This window comes from Salmo salar, chromosome 22 (genome assembly GCF_965601325.2).
Source record: "Salmo salar chromosome 22, fSalSal1, whole genome shotgun sequence".
In the NCBI taxonomy this organism is placed as follows: domain Eukaryota; kingdom Metazoa; phylum Chordata; class Actinopteri; order Salmoniformes; family Salmonidae; genus Salmo; species Salmo salar.
In genome coordinates this window covers 53,679,496-53,696,703 of record NC_138312.1, presented here as the reverse complement: position 1 = coordinate 53,696,703, position 17,208 = coordinate 53,679,496, and the positions used below count along the sequence as shown (strand labels likewise).

The 17,208-nt window shown below is 45.0% G+C and overlaps 1 protein-coding gene across 1 annotated transcript in view; it reads left to right on the top strand.

The window, feature by feature from the left end:
• LOC106583688 (vesicle-associated membrane protein-associated protein B) overlaps window positions 1–17,008 on the top strand; it is a 52,440-nt gene extending 35,432 nt beyond the window's left edge. Inside the window, exons 4-6 of the mRNA XM_014168183.3 lie at window positions 3,270–3,350; window positions 9,093–9,278; window positions 13,781–17,008. Coding sequence (XP_014023658.1) covers window positions 3,270–3,350; window positions 9,093–9,278; window positions 13,781–13,939 — 426 coding nt within the window. The 3' untranslated portion in view covers window positions 13,940–17,008. The remainder of the gene's footprint in view (window positions 1–3,269; window positions 3,351–9,092; window positions 9,279–13,780) is intronic.
• Window positions 17,009–17,208: the final 200 nt, after the last annotated feature.

Sequence of the window (17,208 nt, the reverse complement as noted above, 5' to 3'; positions counted from 1 at the left end):
TGTATATACAACCACTCCAGTACCCATACACATTGAATAAGGTACTGACCTGTATATACAACCACTCCAGTATCCCTGCACATTGATTAAGGTACTGACCTGTATATACAACCACTCCAGTATCCCTGCACATTGAATAAGGTACTGACACTGACCTGTATATACAACCACTCCAGTATCCCTGCACATTGAATAAGGTACTGGTACTGACCTGTATATACAACCACTCCAGTATCCCTGCACATTGATTAAGGTACTGACCTGTATATACAACCACTCCAGTATCCCTGCACATTGATTAAGGTACTGACCTGTATATACAACCACTCCAGTATCCCTGCACATTGATTAAGGTACTGACCTGTATATACAACCACTCCAGTATCCCTGCACATTGATTAAGGTACTGACCTGTATATACAACCACTCCAGTATCCCTGCACATTGAATAAGGTACTGACACTGACCTGTATATACAACCACTCCAGTATCCCTGCACATTGAATAAGGTACTGGTACTGACCTGTATATACAACCACTCCAGTATCCCTGCACATTGATTAAGGTACTGACCTGTATATACAACCACTCCAGTATCCCTGCACATTGATTAAGGTACTGACCTGTATATACAACCACTCCAGTATCCCTGCACATTGATTAAGGTACTGACCTGTATATACTTGCATTCGCGTGTTTCTTTACCTCACATTGTTGTTTTAAAAATATTTTACATTTTTATTATTATTATTATCATCATCACTGCATTGTTGGAAAGAGGTCTCAAGGTAAGAATGTCACAGTACTGTTTTCACCTGTTCTATCCTGTGCACGTGGCAAATAAACTTTGGAGCTTAAAACATACCTGACATTTATCTGCCGATACAGATATGACTAATATATCATGCATACCTGAAAATCACCCCTAGCACACACACACACACATGCTTTGCAGCCTTCCCTGTAGCTCAGTTGGTAGAGCATGGTGTTTGCAACGCCAGGGTTGTGGGTTCGATTCCCACGGGGGGCCAGCACAGGAAAAAAAAAACAATGTATGAAATGTATGCATTCACTACTGTAAGTCGCTCTGGATAAGAGCGTCTGCTAAATGACCAAAAATGTTTAAAAAAAAATGTAAAAATGTTGCATACCACAAAATCCATAAATCAGTCTAGGCCAAGGGTCACACACCCTGAGGACGATGACGAGGACAAATAACCCAGGCTAGGCCCACAGCTTGATTGAGGACCAACAAGCCTTAAACATTAGTTCTACTGTCACTGCTTTGTCTGTTTCTCTCTTTCTGTTTCTCTGTTTCTGTTTCTCTCTTTCTGTTTCTCTCTTTCTGTTTCTCTCTTTCTGTTTCTCTCTTTCTGTTTCTCTCTTTCTGCTTCTCTTTCTGTTTCTCTCTTTCTGTTTCTCTCTCTTTCTGTTTCTCTCTCTTTCTGTTTCTCTCTTTCTGTTTCTCTCTTTCTGTTTCTCTCTTTCTGTTTCTCTCTTTCTGCTTCTCTTTCTGTTTCTCTCTTTCTGTTTCTCTCTTTCTGTTTCTCTCTTTCTGTTTCTCTCTTTCTGTTTCTCTCTTTCTGCTTCTCTTTCTGTTTCTCTCTTTCTGTTTCTCTCTCTTTCTGCTTCTCTTTCTGTTTCTCTCTTTCTGTTTCTCTCTTTCTGTTTCTCTCTTTCTGTTTCTCTCTCTTTCTGCTTCTCTTTCTGTTTCTCTCTTTCTGTTTCTCTCTTTCTGTTTCTCTCTCTTTCTGTTTCTCTTTCTGTTTCTCTTTCTGCTTCTCTCTCTCTGTTTCTCTCTCTTTCTGTTTCTCTCTTTCTGTTTCTCTCTTTCTGTTTCTCTCTTTCTGTTTCTCTCTTTCTGTTTCTCTCTTTCTGTTTCTCTTTCTGCTTCTCTTTCTGTTTCTCTCTTTCTGTTTCTCTCTTTCTGTTTCTCTCTTTCTGCTTCTCTTTCTGTTTCTCTCTTTCTGTTTCTCTCTCTCTGTTTCTCTCTTTCTGTTTCTCTCTTTCTGTTTCTCTCTCTTTCTGTTTCTCTCTCTTTCTGCTTCTCTTTCTGTTTCTCTCTTTCTGTTTCTCTCTCTTTCTGTTTCTCTCTTTCTGCTTCTCTTTCTGTTTCTCTCTCTTTCTGTTTCTCTCTTTCTGCTTCTCTTTCTGTTTCTCTCTCTTTCTGTTTCTCTCTCTCTTTCTGCTTCTCTTTTTGTTTCTCTCTCTTTCTGCTTCTCTCGGTCTCGTTTGCTTGCGGAAGTAGGCCTAAGTGATCTCTTGTGTGCTTTCCCTGCAGTGACATGACTCTTGAGAATTTGGTTTGCTATTACGATTGAGACACACACACAGGAACACACACTTGGGATAGGTGAGAAATAGGTTTGGGCGGTATACCGTATTCTTGGGGATTTTAAAATACCCACGGGATGATTTTCAATACCTTTAAAACTATTTTCAGTTTTTTATTAAATTGTCATATTTATTTAGATTTTTTAAGTAAATATCTGCAGTTAACTTGGGCACTTGGTTATGAAATAAAGCAGATCGCGTTCTTCAATTTATGTATTCGGTTATTTTTCATTATGAAGCTTACCAGTAGTTCCCTGAAACAGCTGAGCCATCATGTTGTTTGTTTACAAGTGCACAACGACGAGAGACCCGAGCTTCGTGAGCAGGGTTGGGGATCAATTCCATTTCAGTTCCTGTCAATTCAGGAAGTAAACCAAATTCCAATTCAGATTTTCCTCATTGAAAGGCATTGGAATTAAAGTTTGGAATTCATTGTATTTCCTGAATTGACTGGAATTTAAATGGACTTGACCCCACCCTGTTCGTGAGCCACTCTCACTGTTGTGCAGCATGCAATGATCTGGTAACACTTCACAACAACTAAATATTTTCCAGACAGATATCTTAACTATTAAGTTAACTGTGTCTAAAACGCAGTTGTGCATTTGGTTTGCTAACTTAGTAGCTAGTTATCCAAGTGGTAAGCTTTGTGCAAAATCAAGCTTTTCTTGATAACAGCAGAGAATTCTAACCTGGATCAAGATCCTTTCTGTGTAAGATTAGTTTTGTGCAGAAAACTGTGAATAGCATTTTTTTGTTACTTGTATAAGTTTATGAGCTCGGATGTCTGTCCTGTATAAAATGTTTGCATGTGCTTATTAGCAATTCGCTAACAATCCCCAGTGTAATTCTTATATGTACACGTTAGCCACTGTCCAGTTTGCTTTCCCCGGTCTTGGGCTGACAATTGTTGGCTGTGGTCTCTCTCTCTGCAGTGGAAGGAGGCAAAGCCAGAGGAGCTGATGGACTCCAAACTGAGGTGTGTCTTTGAGCTGCCGGCGGAGAACGAGAAAACGGTGGGTTCATAGTCTCTCTCTTATTACTTCTCTCTTGCAATATTTATATAGTTGCCTCCCACAAAAATTGAGAGCCTACTATAAAATACATAATTCAAATACTGAGCCATATTGTATGCTCAAATAAATGGGGCATTAATATTATTTTATACTAATACAATTTGTCAGAGAAATCGATTTTGTTTAACAAGTCATATTTCTTTCTCTCAAAAAGGTAGGGGTCAAAATTATTGACACCCCCTGTTTTCAATACCTCAACCTTTGCGAGGATAACAGCACTGAGCCTTTTTCTGAAATGTTTTATTAGTTGGAGAACACATTTGGAGGGATCTTGACCATTCCAGATCCTCTGTGCTTATGGACTGCCCTCTCTAATACATAACTACAGGGGGAGTTTGTGACCAACTTTTTATTTCGTTTTCAGAAGAGGGGTTATTGGTACAGGTGTAACATTCAAAGTCATAATCATTCAGATATGTTCATAATTCAGTCACACACAGAAAAAACACTCAGAGAAATGCATACAAAGATAACCCTAACACACTCCCCCTCAGGCCCCTTCCACCCTCCCCACCCGGAAACCATGTTTCCCACCCCGCCTAGCCGACCTCTCCGACCCAAAGAAAGCATGCCTCCCACCCATCCATCTCCTGAGCCTCCCCCCATAACATCCAGAGATTCTAATAGTAACTGTATCCACTGGTTAAATGGGAGAGAGTGAGGTGGTGGCCATCTTAGAACCAATATTTTGTCAGTCATAATTTAGAAATTAATTTTGTAACTTTGTCCCAGAATCATTTAACTGCATGGCACTCCCACATCATATGAAGGAATAGCGATCACTGCCTCAGTGCTTGCATCCGTAATGGGTCTGCGACCAAACCACCACCCCTCATCACTGTCAAACGCTCCCTAAAACACTTCTGCGAGCAAGCCTTTCTAATCGACCTGACCGGGGTATCCTGGAATGACATTGACCTCATCCCGTCTGTAGATGATGCCTGGCTATTCTTTAAAAGTGCCTTCCTCACCATCTTAAATAAGCATGCCCCACTCAAAAAATATAGAACTAGGAATAGATATAGTCCTTGGTTAACTCCAGACCTGTCTGCCCTTGACCAGCACAAAAACATCCTGTGGTGTTCTGCATTAGCATCAAATAGCCCCTGTGATATGTAACTTTTCAGGGAAGTTAGGAACAAATATACACAGGCAGTTAGAAAAGCTAAGGCCAGCTTTTTCAAACAGAAATTTGCATCCTGTTGTACTAACCCCAAAAAGTTCTGGGACACTGTAAAGTCCATGGAGAATAAGAGCACCTCCTCCCAGCTGCCCACTGCTCTGAGGCTAGGAAACACTGTTACCACCGATAAATCCACTATAATTGAGAATTTCAATAAGCATTTCTCTACGGCTGGCCATGCTTTCCACCGGGCTACCCCTACCCAGGTCAACTGCCCGGCACCCTCCACAGAAACCTGCCAAAGCCCCCACCATTTCTCCTTCACCCAAATCCAGATAGCTGATGTTCTGAAAGAGCTGCAAAATCTGGACCCCTACAAATCAGCTGGGCTAGACAATCTGGACCCTCTCTTTCTAAAATTATCTGCCGAAATTGTTGCAACCCCTATTACTAGCCTGTTCAACCTCTCTTTCGTATCGTCTGAGATTCCCAAAGATTGGAAATCTGCCGTAGTCATCCCCCTCTTCAAAGGGGGTGACACTCTAGACCCAAACTGCTACAGACCTATATCTATCCTACCCTGTCTTTGTAATGTCTTCAAAAGCCAAGTTAACAAACAGATTACCGACCATTTCGAATCTCACCGTACCTTCTCCGCTATGCAATCTGGTTTCAGAGCTGGTCATGGGTGCACCTCAGCCACGCTCAAGGTCCTAAACGACATAGTAACCGCCATCGATAAGAGACATTACTGTGCAGCCGTATTCATCGACCTGGCTAAGGCTTTCGACTGTGTCAATCACCACATTCTTATTGGCATACTCGACAGCCTTGATTTCTCAAATGATTGCCTCACCTGGTTTACCAACTACTTCTCTGATAGAGTTCAGTGTGTCAACTCGGAGGGCCTGTTGTCCGGACCTCTGGCAGTCTCTATGGGTGTGCCACAGGGTTCAATTCTCGAGCCGACTCTCTTCTCTGTATACATCAATGATGTTGCTCTTGCTGCTGGTGATTCTCTGATCCACCTCTACGCAGACGACACCATTCTGTATACTTCTGGCCCCTCTTTGGACACTATGTTAACTAACCTCCAGACGAGCTTCAATGCCATACAACTCTCCTTCCGTGGCCTCCGACTGCTCTTAAACGCAAGTAAAACTAAATGCATGCTATTCAATCGATCACTGCCCGCACCTGCTTGCCCGTCCAGCATCGCTACTCTGGACGGCTCTGACTTAGAATACGTGAACAACCATAAATACCTGGGTGTCTGGTTAGACTGTAAACTCTCCTTCCAGACTCACATTAAGCATCTCCAATCCAAAATTAAATCTAGAATCGCAACAAAGCATCCTTCACTCATGCTGCCAAACACACCCTCGTAAAACTGACCATCCTACCGATCCTCGACTTCGGTGATGTCATCTGTAAAATAACCTCCAACACTCTACTCAACAAACTGGATGCAGTCTATCACAGTGCCATCCGTTTTGTCACCAAAGCCCCATACACTACCCACCATTGCATCCTGTACGCTCTCGTTGGTTGGCCCTCGCTTCATACTCGTCGCCAAACCCACTGGCTACAGGTTATCTACAAGTCTCTGCTAGGTAAAGCCCCGCCTTATCTCAGCTCACTGGTCACCATAGCAGCACCCACTCGTAGCACACGCTCCAGCAGGTATATCTCACTGGTCACCCCCAAAGCCAATTCCTCCTTTGGTCGTCTTTCCTTCCAGTTCTCTGCTGCCAATGGCTGGAACCAACTGCAAAAATCTCTGAAGCTGGAGACTCATATCTCCCTCACTCGGTTTAAGCACCATCTGTCAGAGCAGTTCACAGATCACTGCACCTGTACGTAGATGGGCTGTTTACAGATGGGCTATCTACCTACCTCATCCCCATACTGTATTTATTTGTCTTGTTCCTTTGCACCCCAGTATCTCTACTTGCATATTCATCTTCTGCACATCTACCATTCCAGTGTTTAATTGGTATATTGTAATTACTTTGCCACCATGGCCTATTTATTGCCTTAACTTACCTCATTTGCACTCACTGTATATAGACTTTTTGTTTTCTTCTGTTCTACTGTATTATTGACTGTATGTTTTGTTTATTCCATGTGTAACTCTGTGTTGTTGTATGTGTCGAATTGCTAAATAAAGGTGAATTTAATTAATTATATTTAGGGGACATAGTGAACAGTCGGGAGTTGGGGCTAATTTCAGCGTAAAATATTTAATTGCCGTTAAATACAGTCTGTGAACAAACTTAAAATGTAAAGTACCAGTCAAAAGTTTGGACTATGTTGTAGAATAATAGTGAAGACATCAAAACTATGAAATAACACAAATGGAATCATGTAGTAACCTAAAAAGTGTTAAATAAATCAAAATATATTTTAGAAGTAGCCACCCTTTGCCTTGATGACAGCATTGCACACTCTTGCCATTCTCTCAACCAGCTTTTTTTCAACTGCATATTTACCATCTTCTGTCATCCTCCCTCTTCCTTGTTTTTTTCACACACACGTATTTTTCTTTCCCTGTCGCTCCGCCTCATCCGTTACACGTCTCTGAAACTCAAGTGATTTAGTAGAGAAAATCCCTGTCATCAGGAGTAGAGGCAGAGCTTGTCTTGCCATAGCCACAGCCCCAGCCCCAGCCATAGCCCCAGCCATAGCCCCAGACATAGCCCCAGCCATAGCCCCAGCCATAGCCCCAGCCACAGCCCCAGCCTTAGCCACAGCCCCAGACATAGCCACAGCCCCAGCCATAACCCCAGCCTTAGCCATAGCCCCAGCCATAGCCCCAGACATAGCCACAGCCCCAGCCTTATCCATAGCCCCAGACATAGCCACAGCCCCAGCCTTAGCCATAGCCCCAGACATAGCCCCAGACATAACCCCAGCCATAACCCCAGCCATAACCCCAGCCATAACCCCAGCCTTAGCCATAACCCCAGCCATAACCCCAGCTTTAGCCAAAACCCCAGCATTAGCCATAGCCCCAGCCATAACCATAACCCCCAGCATAACCATAACCCCAGCCATAACCCCAGCCATAACCATAGCCCCAGCCATAACCATAGCCCCAGCCATAGCCCAAGCCATAGCCCCAGCCATAGCCCCAGCCATAACCCTAGCCATAACCCCAGAAATAGCCATAGCCCCAGCCATAGCCATAACCCCAGCCATAACCATAGCCATAACCCCAGAAATAGCCATAACCCCAGCCATAACATAACCCCAGCCATAACATAACCCCAGCCATAACATAACCCCAGCCATAACATAACCCCAGCCATAACCATAACCCCAGCCATAACCATAACCCCAGCCATAACCATAACCCCATAACCTTAACCCCAGGCATAACCTTAACCCCAGCCATAACCATAACCCCAGCCATAACATAACCCCAGCCATAACCATAACCCCAGCCATAACCATAACCCCAGCCATAACATAACCCCAGCCATAACATAACCCCATAACCTTAACCCCAGGCATAACCATAGCCCCATAACCTTAACCCCAGGCATAACATAACCCCAGCCATAACCATAACCCCATAACCTTAACCCCAGGCATAACCTTAACCCCAGCCATAACCATAACCCCAGCCATAACCATAACCCCAGCCATAACATAACCCCAGCCATAACATAACCCCAGCCATAACCATAACCCCATAACATAACCCCAGCCATAACCATAACCCCATAACCTTAACCCCAGGCATAACCTTAACCCCAGCCATAACCATAACCCCAGCCATAACCTTAACCCCAGCCATAACCATAACCCCAGCCATAACATAACCCCAGCCATAACCATAACCCCAGCCATAACATAACCCCAGCCATAACCATAACCCCATAACCATAACCCCAGGCATAACCATAACCATAACCCCAGCCATAACCATAACCCCATAACCTTAACCCCAGGCATAACCATAACCATAACCCCAGCCATAACCATAGTTCCCTGGGCCACACACTCACTTTTCACACATTTTATTATTGTTGTGATTACTCTGCAAAGCACACACAGATGGTAGAAGATCACTTCCCCCGGGATGAGCAGAAAATATGAGCCCCGTAAACAAAGCCACAGGGAAAATGGGCCGTTGTTGTTTTTGTTAATTATGATCAGCGAGATACATGGCTGGAAGCAACAGCATCGTCGTGCCACGTAGTTGGGAGTGAAAATTGAAACCAGCTTTTGTGTCTCTTTTTGGAAATATTGGGATTGTGTGTGTGTGTGTGTGTGTGTGTGTGTGTGTGTGTGTGTGTGTGTGTGTGTGTGTGTGTGTGTGTGTGTGTGTGTGTGTGTGTGTGTGTGTGTGTGTGTGTGTGTGTGTGTGCACGCGCCTGCCTCTCTCTTAGTGTACGACATGACTGCAATCACTACCAGCCAGGCCTGCAGCAGAACAAGTTACCAACATTCACTTTCTCCCTATTGATTCCCTATTGTATGTTTCTGCATATGTACCAAGAAGTTGAATAAACCTAAGCCCTCTCTCCTTCTATCCGCTCCTCCACCCACAGCACCAGGACCCGGATGCCAACAAGATGATGTCGTCCAACCTGCTCAAGTCAGAGTCCTCCACACTGTCCATGAAGTCCATGAGCTCCACCCTGGACGACGGCGGCGAGGTCAAGAAGGTCATGGAGGAGTGTAAGAGGTTGCAGACGGAGGCACAGCGACTACGGGAAGAAAACAAGCAGATCAGGGTGAGAACCAAGGAGACGTCTGGGATTCAATCAAGGACTCAATCAATGGCTATTCACTGAGTGGACAAAACATTAAGAACATCTGCTCTTTCAATGGCATAGCCTGACCAGGTGAAAGCTATGATCCCTTGTTGATGTCACTTGTTAAATCCACTTTAATCAGTGTAGATGAAAGGGAGGAGACAGGTTAAATAAGGATTTTTAAGCCTTCAGGCAATTGAGACTTGGATTGTGTATGTGCACCATTCAGAGGGAGAATGGGCAAGACAAAAGATTGAAGTGCGTTTGAACGGGGTATGGTAGTACAGTAGGGGCCAGGCGTACCGGTTTGTGTCAAGAACTGCAACGCTGCTGGGTTTTTCACGCTCAACAGTTTGTGTATCAAGAATGGTTCAGCAACCAAAGGATATTCATTATCCAGCCAACTTCACACAACTGTGGGAAGCATTGGAGTCAACATGGGCCAACATCCCTGTGGAACGCTTTAGACACCTTGTAGTGTCCATATCCTGACGATTTGAGGCTGTTCTGAAGGCAAACAGGAGTGCAACTGAAGGTGTTCCTAATGTTTTGTACACTCAGTGAAAATCATTAATTTTAAATTAAAAAAATGTATGTAGCAGCCCCAGATTTCCCCTTTTAAAGGTGAAAGACGATGAGTCAGACTCAGGAGCAGCACGCCACACGCTGGCCTGCCACCTCCCCTTTAAGTAGTGCCAGGGGCGGAATTGCTTTTGGCCACTCCTGTCCCGGGGTCCCGATTACCCCCCCCCCCCCCCCACCCGCTGTTGGGAAATGAAGTGTGTTAAAAGCTGGCGTCTGGTGGAGTCCTGAGGGGGTTTAGATGATTTGCACATCCCCTTTGAATGAATGAAGGACATTACCTATCTTTGACTGAATGAATGACATTACTTATCTTTGAATGAATGACATTACCTATCTTTGAATGAATGAATGACATTACCTATCTTTGAATGAATGAAGGACATTACCTATCTTTGACTGAATGAATGACATTACTTATCTTTGAATGAATGAATGACATTACCTATCTTTGAATGAATGAATGACATTACCTATCTTTGAATGAATGAATGACATTACCTATCTTTGACTGAATGAATGACATTACTTATCTTTGACTGAATGAATGACATTACCTATCTTTGACTGAATGAAGGACATTACCTATCTTTGATTGAATGAATGACATTACTTATCTTTGACTGAATGAATGACATTACTTATCTTTGACTGAGGGATGTGGATAATACTGATGGTAATTTTCCCCACTCTTTCTCTCTATTTCACCATATCTATCCCTCTCCCCCCTCCTCCTCTTTCTCCTTCCCTCTCTCTCATATCTATCACTCTCTTTCTCCTCTCTCTCCATATCTATCCCTCTCCCCCCTCCTCCTCTTTCTCCTTCCCTCTCTCTCATATCTATCCCTCTCCCCCCTCTATCCCTCTCTTTCTCCTTCCCTCTCTCTCATATCTATCCCTCTCTTTCTCCTCTCTCTCCATATCTATCCCTCTCCCCCCTCCTCCTCTTTCTCCTTCCCTCTCTCTCATATCTATCCCTCTCCCCCTCTATCACTCTCTTTCTCCTTCCCTCTCTCTCATATCTATCCCTCTCCCCCCTCCTCCTCTTTCTCCTTCCCTCTCTCTCATATCTATCCCTCTCCCCCCTCCTCCTCTTTCTCCTTCCCTCTCTCTCATATCTATCCCTCTCCCCCCTCCTCCTCTTTCTCCTTCCCTCTCTCTCATATCTATCCCTCTCCCCCCTCCTCCTCTTTCTCCTTCCCTCTCTCTCATATCTATCCCTCTCCCCCTCCTCCTCTTTCTCCTTCCCTCTCTCTCATATCTATCCCTCTCCCCCCTCCTCCTCTTTCTCCTTCCCTCTCTCTCATATCTATCCCTCTCCCGCCTCCTCCTCTTTCTCCTTCCCTCTCTCTCATATCTATCCCTCTCTTTCTCCTCTCTCTCCATATCTATCCCTCTCCCCCCTCCTCCTCTTTCTCCTTCCCTCTCTCTCATATCTATCCCTCTCCCCCCTCTATCCCTCTCTTTCTCCTTCCCTCTCTCTCATATCTATCCCTCTCTTTCTCCTCTCTCTCCATATCTATCCCTCTCCCCCCTCCTCCTCTTTCTCCTTCCCTCTCTCTCATATCTATCCCTCTCCCCCCTCCTCCTCTTTCTCCTTCCCTCTCTCTCATATCTATCCCTCTCTTTCTCCTCTCTCCATATCTATCCCTCTCCCCCCTCCTCCTCTTTCTCCTTCCCTCTCTCTCATATCTATCCCTCTCTTTATCCTCTCTCTCTATATCTATCCCTCTCCCCCCTCCTCCTCTTTCTCCTTCCCTCTCTCATATCTATCCCTCTCCCCCCTCCTCCTCTTTCTCCTTCCCTCTCTCTCATATCTATCCCTCTCTTTCTCCTCTCTCTCCATATCTATCCCTCTCCCCCCTCCTCCTCTTTCTCCTTCCCTCTCTCTCATATCTATCCCTCTCCCCCCTCTATCCCTCTCTTTCTCCTTCCCTCTCTCTCATATCTATCCCTCTCTTTCTCCTCTCTCTCCATATCTATCCCTCTCCCCCCTCCTCCTCTTTCTCCTTCCCTCTCTCTCATATCTATCCCTCTCTTTCTCCTCTCTCTCCATATCTATCCCTCTCCCCCCTCCTCCTCTTTCTCCTTCCCTCTCTCTCATATCTATCCCTCTCCCCCCTCCTCCTCTTTCTCCTTCCCTCTCTCTCATATCTATCCCTCTCTTTCTCCTCTCTCTCCATATCTATCCCTCTCCCCCCTCCTCCTCTTTCTCCTTCCCTCTCTCTCATATCTATCCCTCTCCCCCCTCCTCCTCTTTCTCCTTCCCTCTCTCTCATATCTATCCCTCTCCCCCCTCTATCCCTCTCTTTCTCCTTCCCTCTCTCTCATATCTATCCCTCTCTTTCTCCTCTCTCTCCATATCTATCCCTCTCCCCCCTCCTCCTCTTTCTCCTTCCCTCTCTCTCATATCTATCCCTCTCCCCCCTCTATCACTCTCTTTCTCCTTCCCTCTCTCTCATATCTATCCCTCTCTTTCTCCTCTCTCTCCATATCTATCCCTCTCCCCCCTCCTCCTCTTTCTCCTTCCCTCTCTCTCATATCTATCCCTCTCCCCCCTCCTCCTCTTTCTCCTTCCCTCTCTCTCATATCTATCCCTCTCCCCCCTCCTCCTCTTTCTCCTTCCCTCTCTCTCATATCTATCCCTCTCTTTCTCCTCTCTCTCCATATCTATCCCTCTCCCCCCTCCTCCTCTTTCTCCTTCCCTCTCTCTCATATCTATCCCTCTCCCCCCTCTATCCCTCTCTTTCTCCTTCCCTCTCTCTCATATCTATCCCTCTCTTTCTCCTCTCTCTCCATATCTATCCCTCTCCCCCCTCCTCCTCTTTCTCCTTCCCTCTCTCTCATATCTATCCCTCTCCCCCCTCTATCCCTCTCTTTCTCCTTCCCTCTCTCTCATATCTATCCCTCTCTTTCTCCTCTCTCTCCATATCTATCCCTCTCCCCCCTCCTCCTCTTTCTCCTTCCCTCTCTCTCATATCTATCCCTCTCCCCCTCCTCCTCTTTCTCCTTCCCTCTCTCTCATATCTATCCCTCTCTTTCTCCTCTCTCTCCATATCTATCCCTCTCCCCCCTCCTCTTTCTCCTTCCCTCTCTCTCATATCTATCCCTCTCCCCCCTCCTCCTCTTTCTCCTTCCCTCTCTCTCATATCTATCCCTCTCCCCCCTCCTCCTCTTTCTCCTTCCCTCTCTCTCATATCTATCCCTCTCTTTCTCCTCTCTCTCCATATCTATCCCTCTCCCCCCTCCTCCTCTTTCTCCTTCCCTCTCTCTCATATCTATCCCTCTCCCCCCTCCTCCTCTTTCTCCTTCCCTCTCTCTCATATCTATCCCTCTCTTTCTCCTCTCTCTCCATATCTATCCCTCTCCCCCCTCCTCCTCTTTCTCCTTCCCTCTCTCTCATATCTATCCCTCTCCCCCCTCTATCCCTCTCTTTCTCCTTCCCTCTCTCTCATATCTATCCCTCTCTTTCTCCTCTCTCTCCATATCTATCCCTCTCCCCCCTCCTCCTCTTTCTCCTTCCCTCTCTCTCATATCTATCCCTCTCCCCCCTCCTCCTCTTTCTCCTTCCCTCTCTCTCATATCTATCCCTCTCTTTCTCCTCTCTCTCCATATCTATCCCTCTCCCCCTCCTCCTCTTTCTCCTTCCCTCTCTCTCATATCTATCCCTCTCCCCCCTCCTCCTCTTTCTCCTTCCCTCTCTCTCATATCTATCCCTCTCTTTCTCCTCTCTCTCCATATCTATCCCTCTCCCCCCCCCTCTCCCCCCTCTCTCTCTATCCCTCTCCCCCTCTTTTTCTCTCTCTATATTTCTCCATATCTATCTCTCCACCCTCTCTCTGTTCCTATTTCATCTTTCTCCTTCTCTCCCTCTCTTTTGGTTTCACCACCCCCTCCAGGAAGACGATGGCCTGCGGATGAGGAAGAGCAACGTGTTGTCCTCCTCCCAGCACTCCTCCCACTCCACGGTGAAGGAGGAGGGGCTGAGCCTGCGCACGGTGGCCCTCATCGTGCTCTTCTTCGTGGTCGGAGTCATCATCGGCAAGTTGGTCTTGTAAGAGCAAGCAGCGAGCGAGAGACGGCCAACCGCATGCTTTCGGGGATTGAAACAAACGGATTTGGGATTTTTTTTAATTCAGAAATGCCATATCAATGGGGTAGTTTTGAATCGTTCAGTTATGTACAAATAAAAAAAGATACAAATGAAAATTCCATGTTATGAACAAACCAACGAGAGAAAAAAACAACAACAACTTGTTACAAGATCTCTTTAATCATAACATAATCATTCTGGCCTACGCCACAGATACAATATGAGCAGTAGGAGGGAGAAAAATGCAGATCATTGATAGTCATTGAAGGGAAGGATTTTCTAAACACTGTGGGGGGGGGGGGGGGGCTTGCGATTGAGTCAGTTTGCCTTGTGTGAATGTTGTTTTCACGGATTGTCATTTCTTTTCACAAGTGGCCTGAGGCCGTGGGCATACTCTGTGTAAAGAATCCATAGTAACCCTGGAGTAAAGTAATGCCAGGTGGGCAGCACTCTGTGTAAAGAATCCATAGTAACCCTGGAGTAAAGTAATGCCAGGTGGGCAGCACTCTGTGTAAAGAATCCATAGTAACCCTGGAGTAAAGTAATGCCAGGTGGGCAGCACTCTGTGTAAAGAATCCATAGTAACCCTGGAGTAAAGTAATGCCAGGTGGGCAGCACTCTGTGTAAAGAATCCATAGTAACCCTGGAGTAAAGTAATGCCAGGTGGGCAGCACTCTGTGTAAAGAATCCATAGTAACCCTGGAGTAAAGTAATGCCAGGTGGGCAGCACTCTGTGTAAAGAATCCATAGTAACCCTGGAGTAAAGTAATGCCAGGTGGGCAGCACTCTTTTTGGCTCACCTCCTTTACAACATGATTGACACAGGCTTCAGGAAGTAGATGGGGTTATGCACAGGGCTACTGTCAACCAAACTGACTCTTCCAATCAGAGGCTTTGTATAGACCGTCTCCTCTGTGATTGGGGAACATCCTTAATCGACACAACAACAACAACCCCCCCCCCCCCCCCCCCCCTCTGTCTCCTCATTCTCTGTTTTTCCAAGCTAGAACATTTCCCCCTCAGCTTTTGATCATAAATACCTGAGTTGGCAGTATATTCTTGATTGCATGCGTCCACTAAAGAGCATTGCATTTTTTGGGACATTTTAAATTTAATTGAATTGCTTTCATCATTGTGATGTTTCTTTTCAGCCTTAGGTTTTCTCAACTCAATCTTCAGTTTTTTTTTTCCCCCCTTTCATTTTTTTTCCTTCATTTTTGTGATTAAGTTTTTTTGATTTTTAGGGTTTGAGGTATTATTAAAAAATGTATGCAGCTAAATGAACTCCGGATGGGTTGGGACTGAGTCACTGAATAAACTACTTACCTTGTGACTGTTATTATCAAGTTATTCTGGAAGGAAAGAGGGGAGAGAGGGAATGAGGAAAGGAACATGTAGAAGTGAGTTTTGCTGAGGTTTACCTCAACAATAATACTGCTGTCGGTTTTGTCTGTTTTCTTTTTTCTTCTCCAAGCCGTACATTTGTTGATCTGTCAGGCAGAACTGTCATTTAAATGGTTTATGCTGTCCGTTCACCATGCTGTGACTGTCCACGTAACTCTTAAAGAACATTTCTCCAACTGTATGGTCATGGTCATTGGCTTCATTCACCCCACTACGGTCAGCATCGATAGGTTTGGATCTTTGTCTGTTTGTTTCACCGTTATAGCCATCACTGCACTCATGTTCATTTTAATGCACTATATTCTCAAGAATGTTTTTTCCCAGTATCTATCAATGTAACTGTTTTGTTAGTTGACGTGTCTGCATTTAACTCACGAGAAAACATACTAAACTATATCCTGAAGGGACCATTCTGCCTTTTGTGTTTGTCCCTACTGTTTTTGAGTGCTTTGTCCTTAATGGGATTCATGTCAAAAATGCAATACACTCAATTTCTTTCATCTCACTGTCACAGATTATGGATAACAAAAAATAACTTGCCGATGGAAGTATGGATTTGAGGAAAGAGCGAGGGAGAGCGTAACCTAATGCATCTACGTGTGACTGAGAGTAACCTACTGTATCTACGTGTGACTGAGAGTAACCTACTGTATCTACGTGTGACTGAGAGTAACCTACTGTATCTACGTGTGACTGAGAGTAACCTACTGCATCTACGTGTGACTGAGAGTAACCTACTGTATCTACGTGTGACTGAGAGTAACCTACTGTATCTACGTGTGACTGAGAGTAACCTACTGTATCTACGTGTGACTGAGAGTAACCTACTGCATCTACGTGTGACTGAGAGTAACCTACTGTATCTACGTGTGACTGAGAGTAACCTACTGTATCTACGTGTGACTGAGAGTAACCTACTGTATCTACGTGTGACTGAGAGTAACCTACTGTATCTACGTGTGACTGAGAGTAACCTACTGCATCTACGTGTGACTGAGAGTAACCTACTGCATCTACGTGTGACTGAGAGTAACCTACTGTATCTACGTGTGACTGAGAGTAACCTACTGTATCTACGTGTGACTGAGAGTAACCTACTGTATCTACGTGTGACTGAGCGTAACCTACTGTATCTACGTGTGACTGAGCGTAACCTACTGTATCTACGTGTGACTGAGATTAACCTACTGTATCTACGTGTGACTGAGAGTAACCTACTGTATCTACGTGTGACTGAGAGTAACCTGCTGTATCTACGTGTGACTGAGAGTAACCTACTGTATCTACGTGTGACTGAGAGTAACCTACTGTATCTACGTGTGACTGAGTGTAACCTACTGTATCTACGTGTGACTGAGAGTAACCTACTGTATCTACGTGTGCGTGAAGCATGACTCTGCTTAGAGGGAGGGCAGAACAGGTCTGAGCTGAGCTACGCTGTCCCAATGGTTGTGAAAACACTAAAATTGACCTGTCTACCATCGTGATCCATGTAAGCAGTCGGCAACTGTTTTGTATGTATATAAGTAAGAAAAATTCCTATTCCTAGTCAAGTAGTCAGTCTATGGTGTTAAACCTTGATGGACTATGTAGCATCTTAATAAATTAAGTGAATAAAGACCCTACCTAATTCTGTGTGAAGTAATTTCCTCTTTGTTCAACGAACCGGTCCGGAAAACAATTACATTTTTCATCCTCTGGCTGAAGAAGCCGACAGCCTTGTTGACCGGTTTCATCTGCTTTACAAAGTGTCAAGCTGTAAAAAGCTTGTGTCCGAGGGAAGCTCATCACCGTGTCTGAGGGAAGAGGGACTTAGTTGGATGTCGCTAC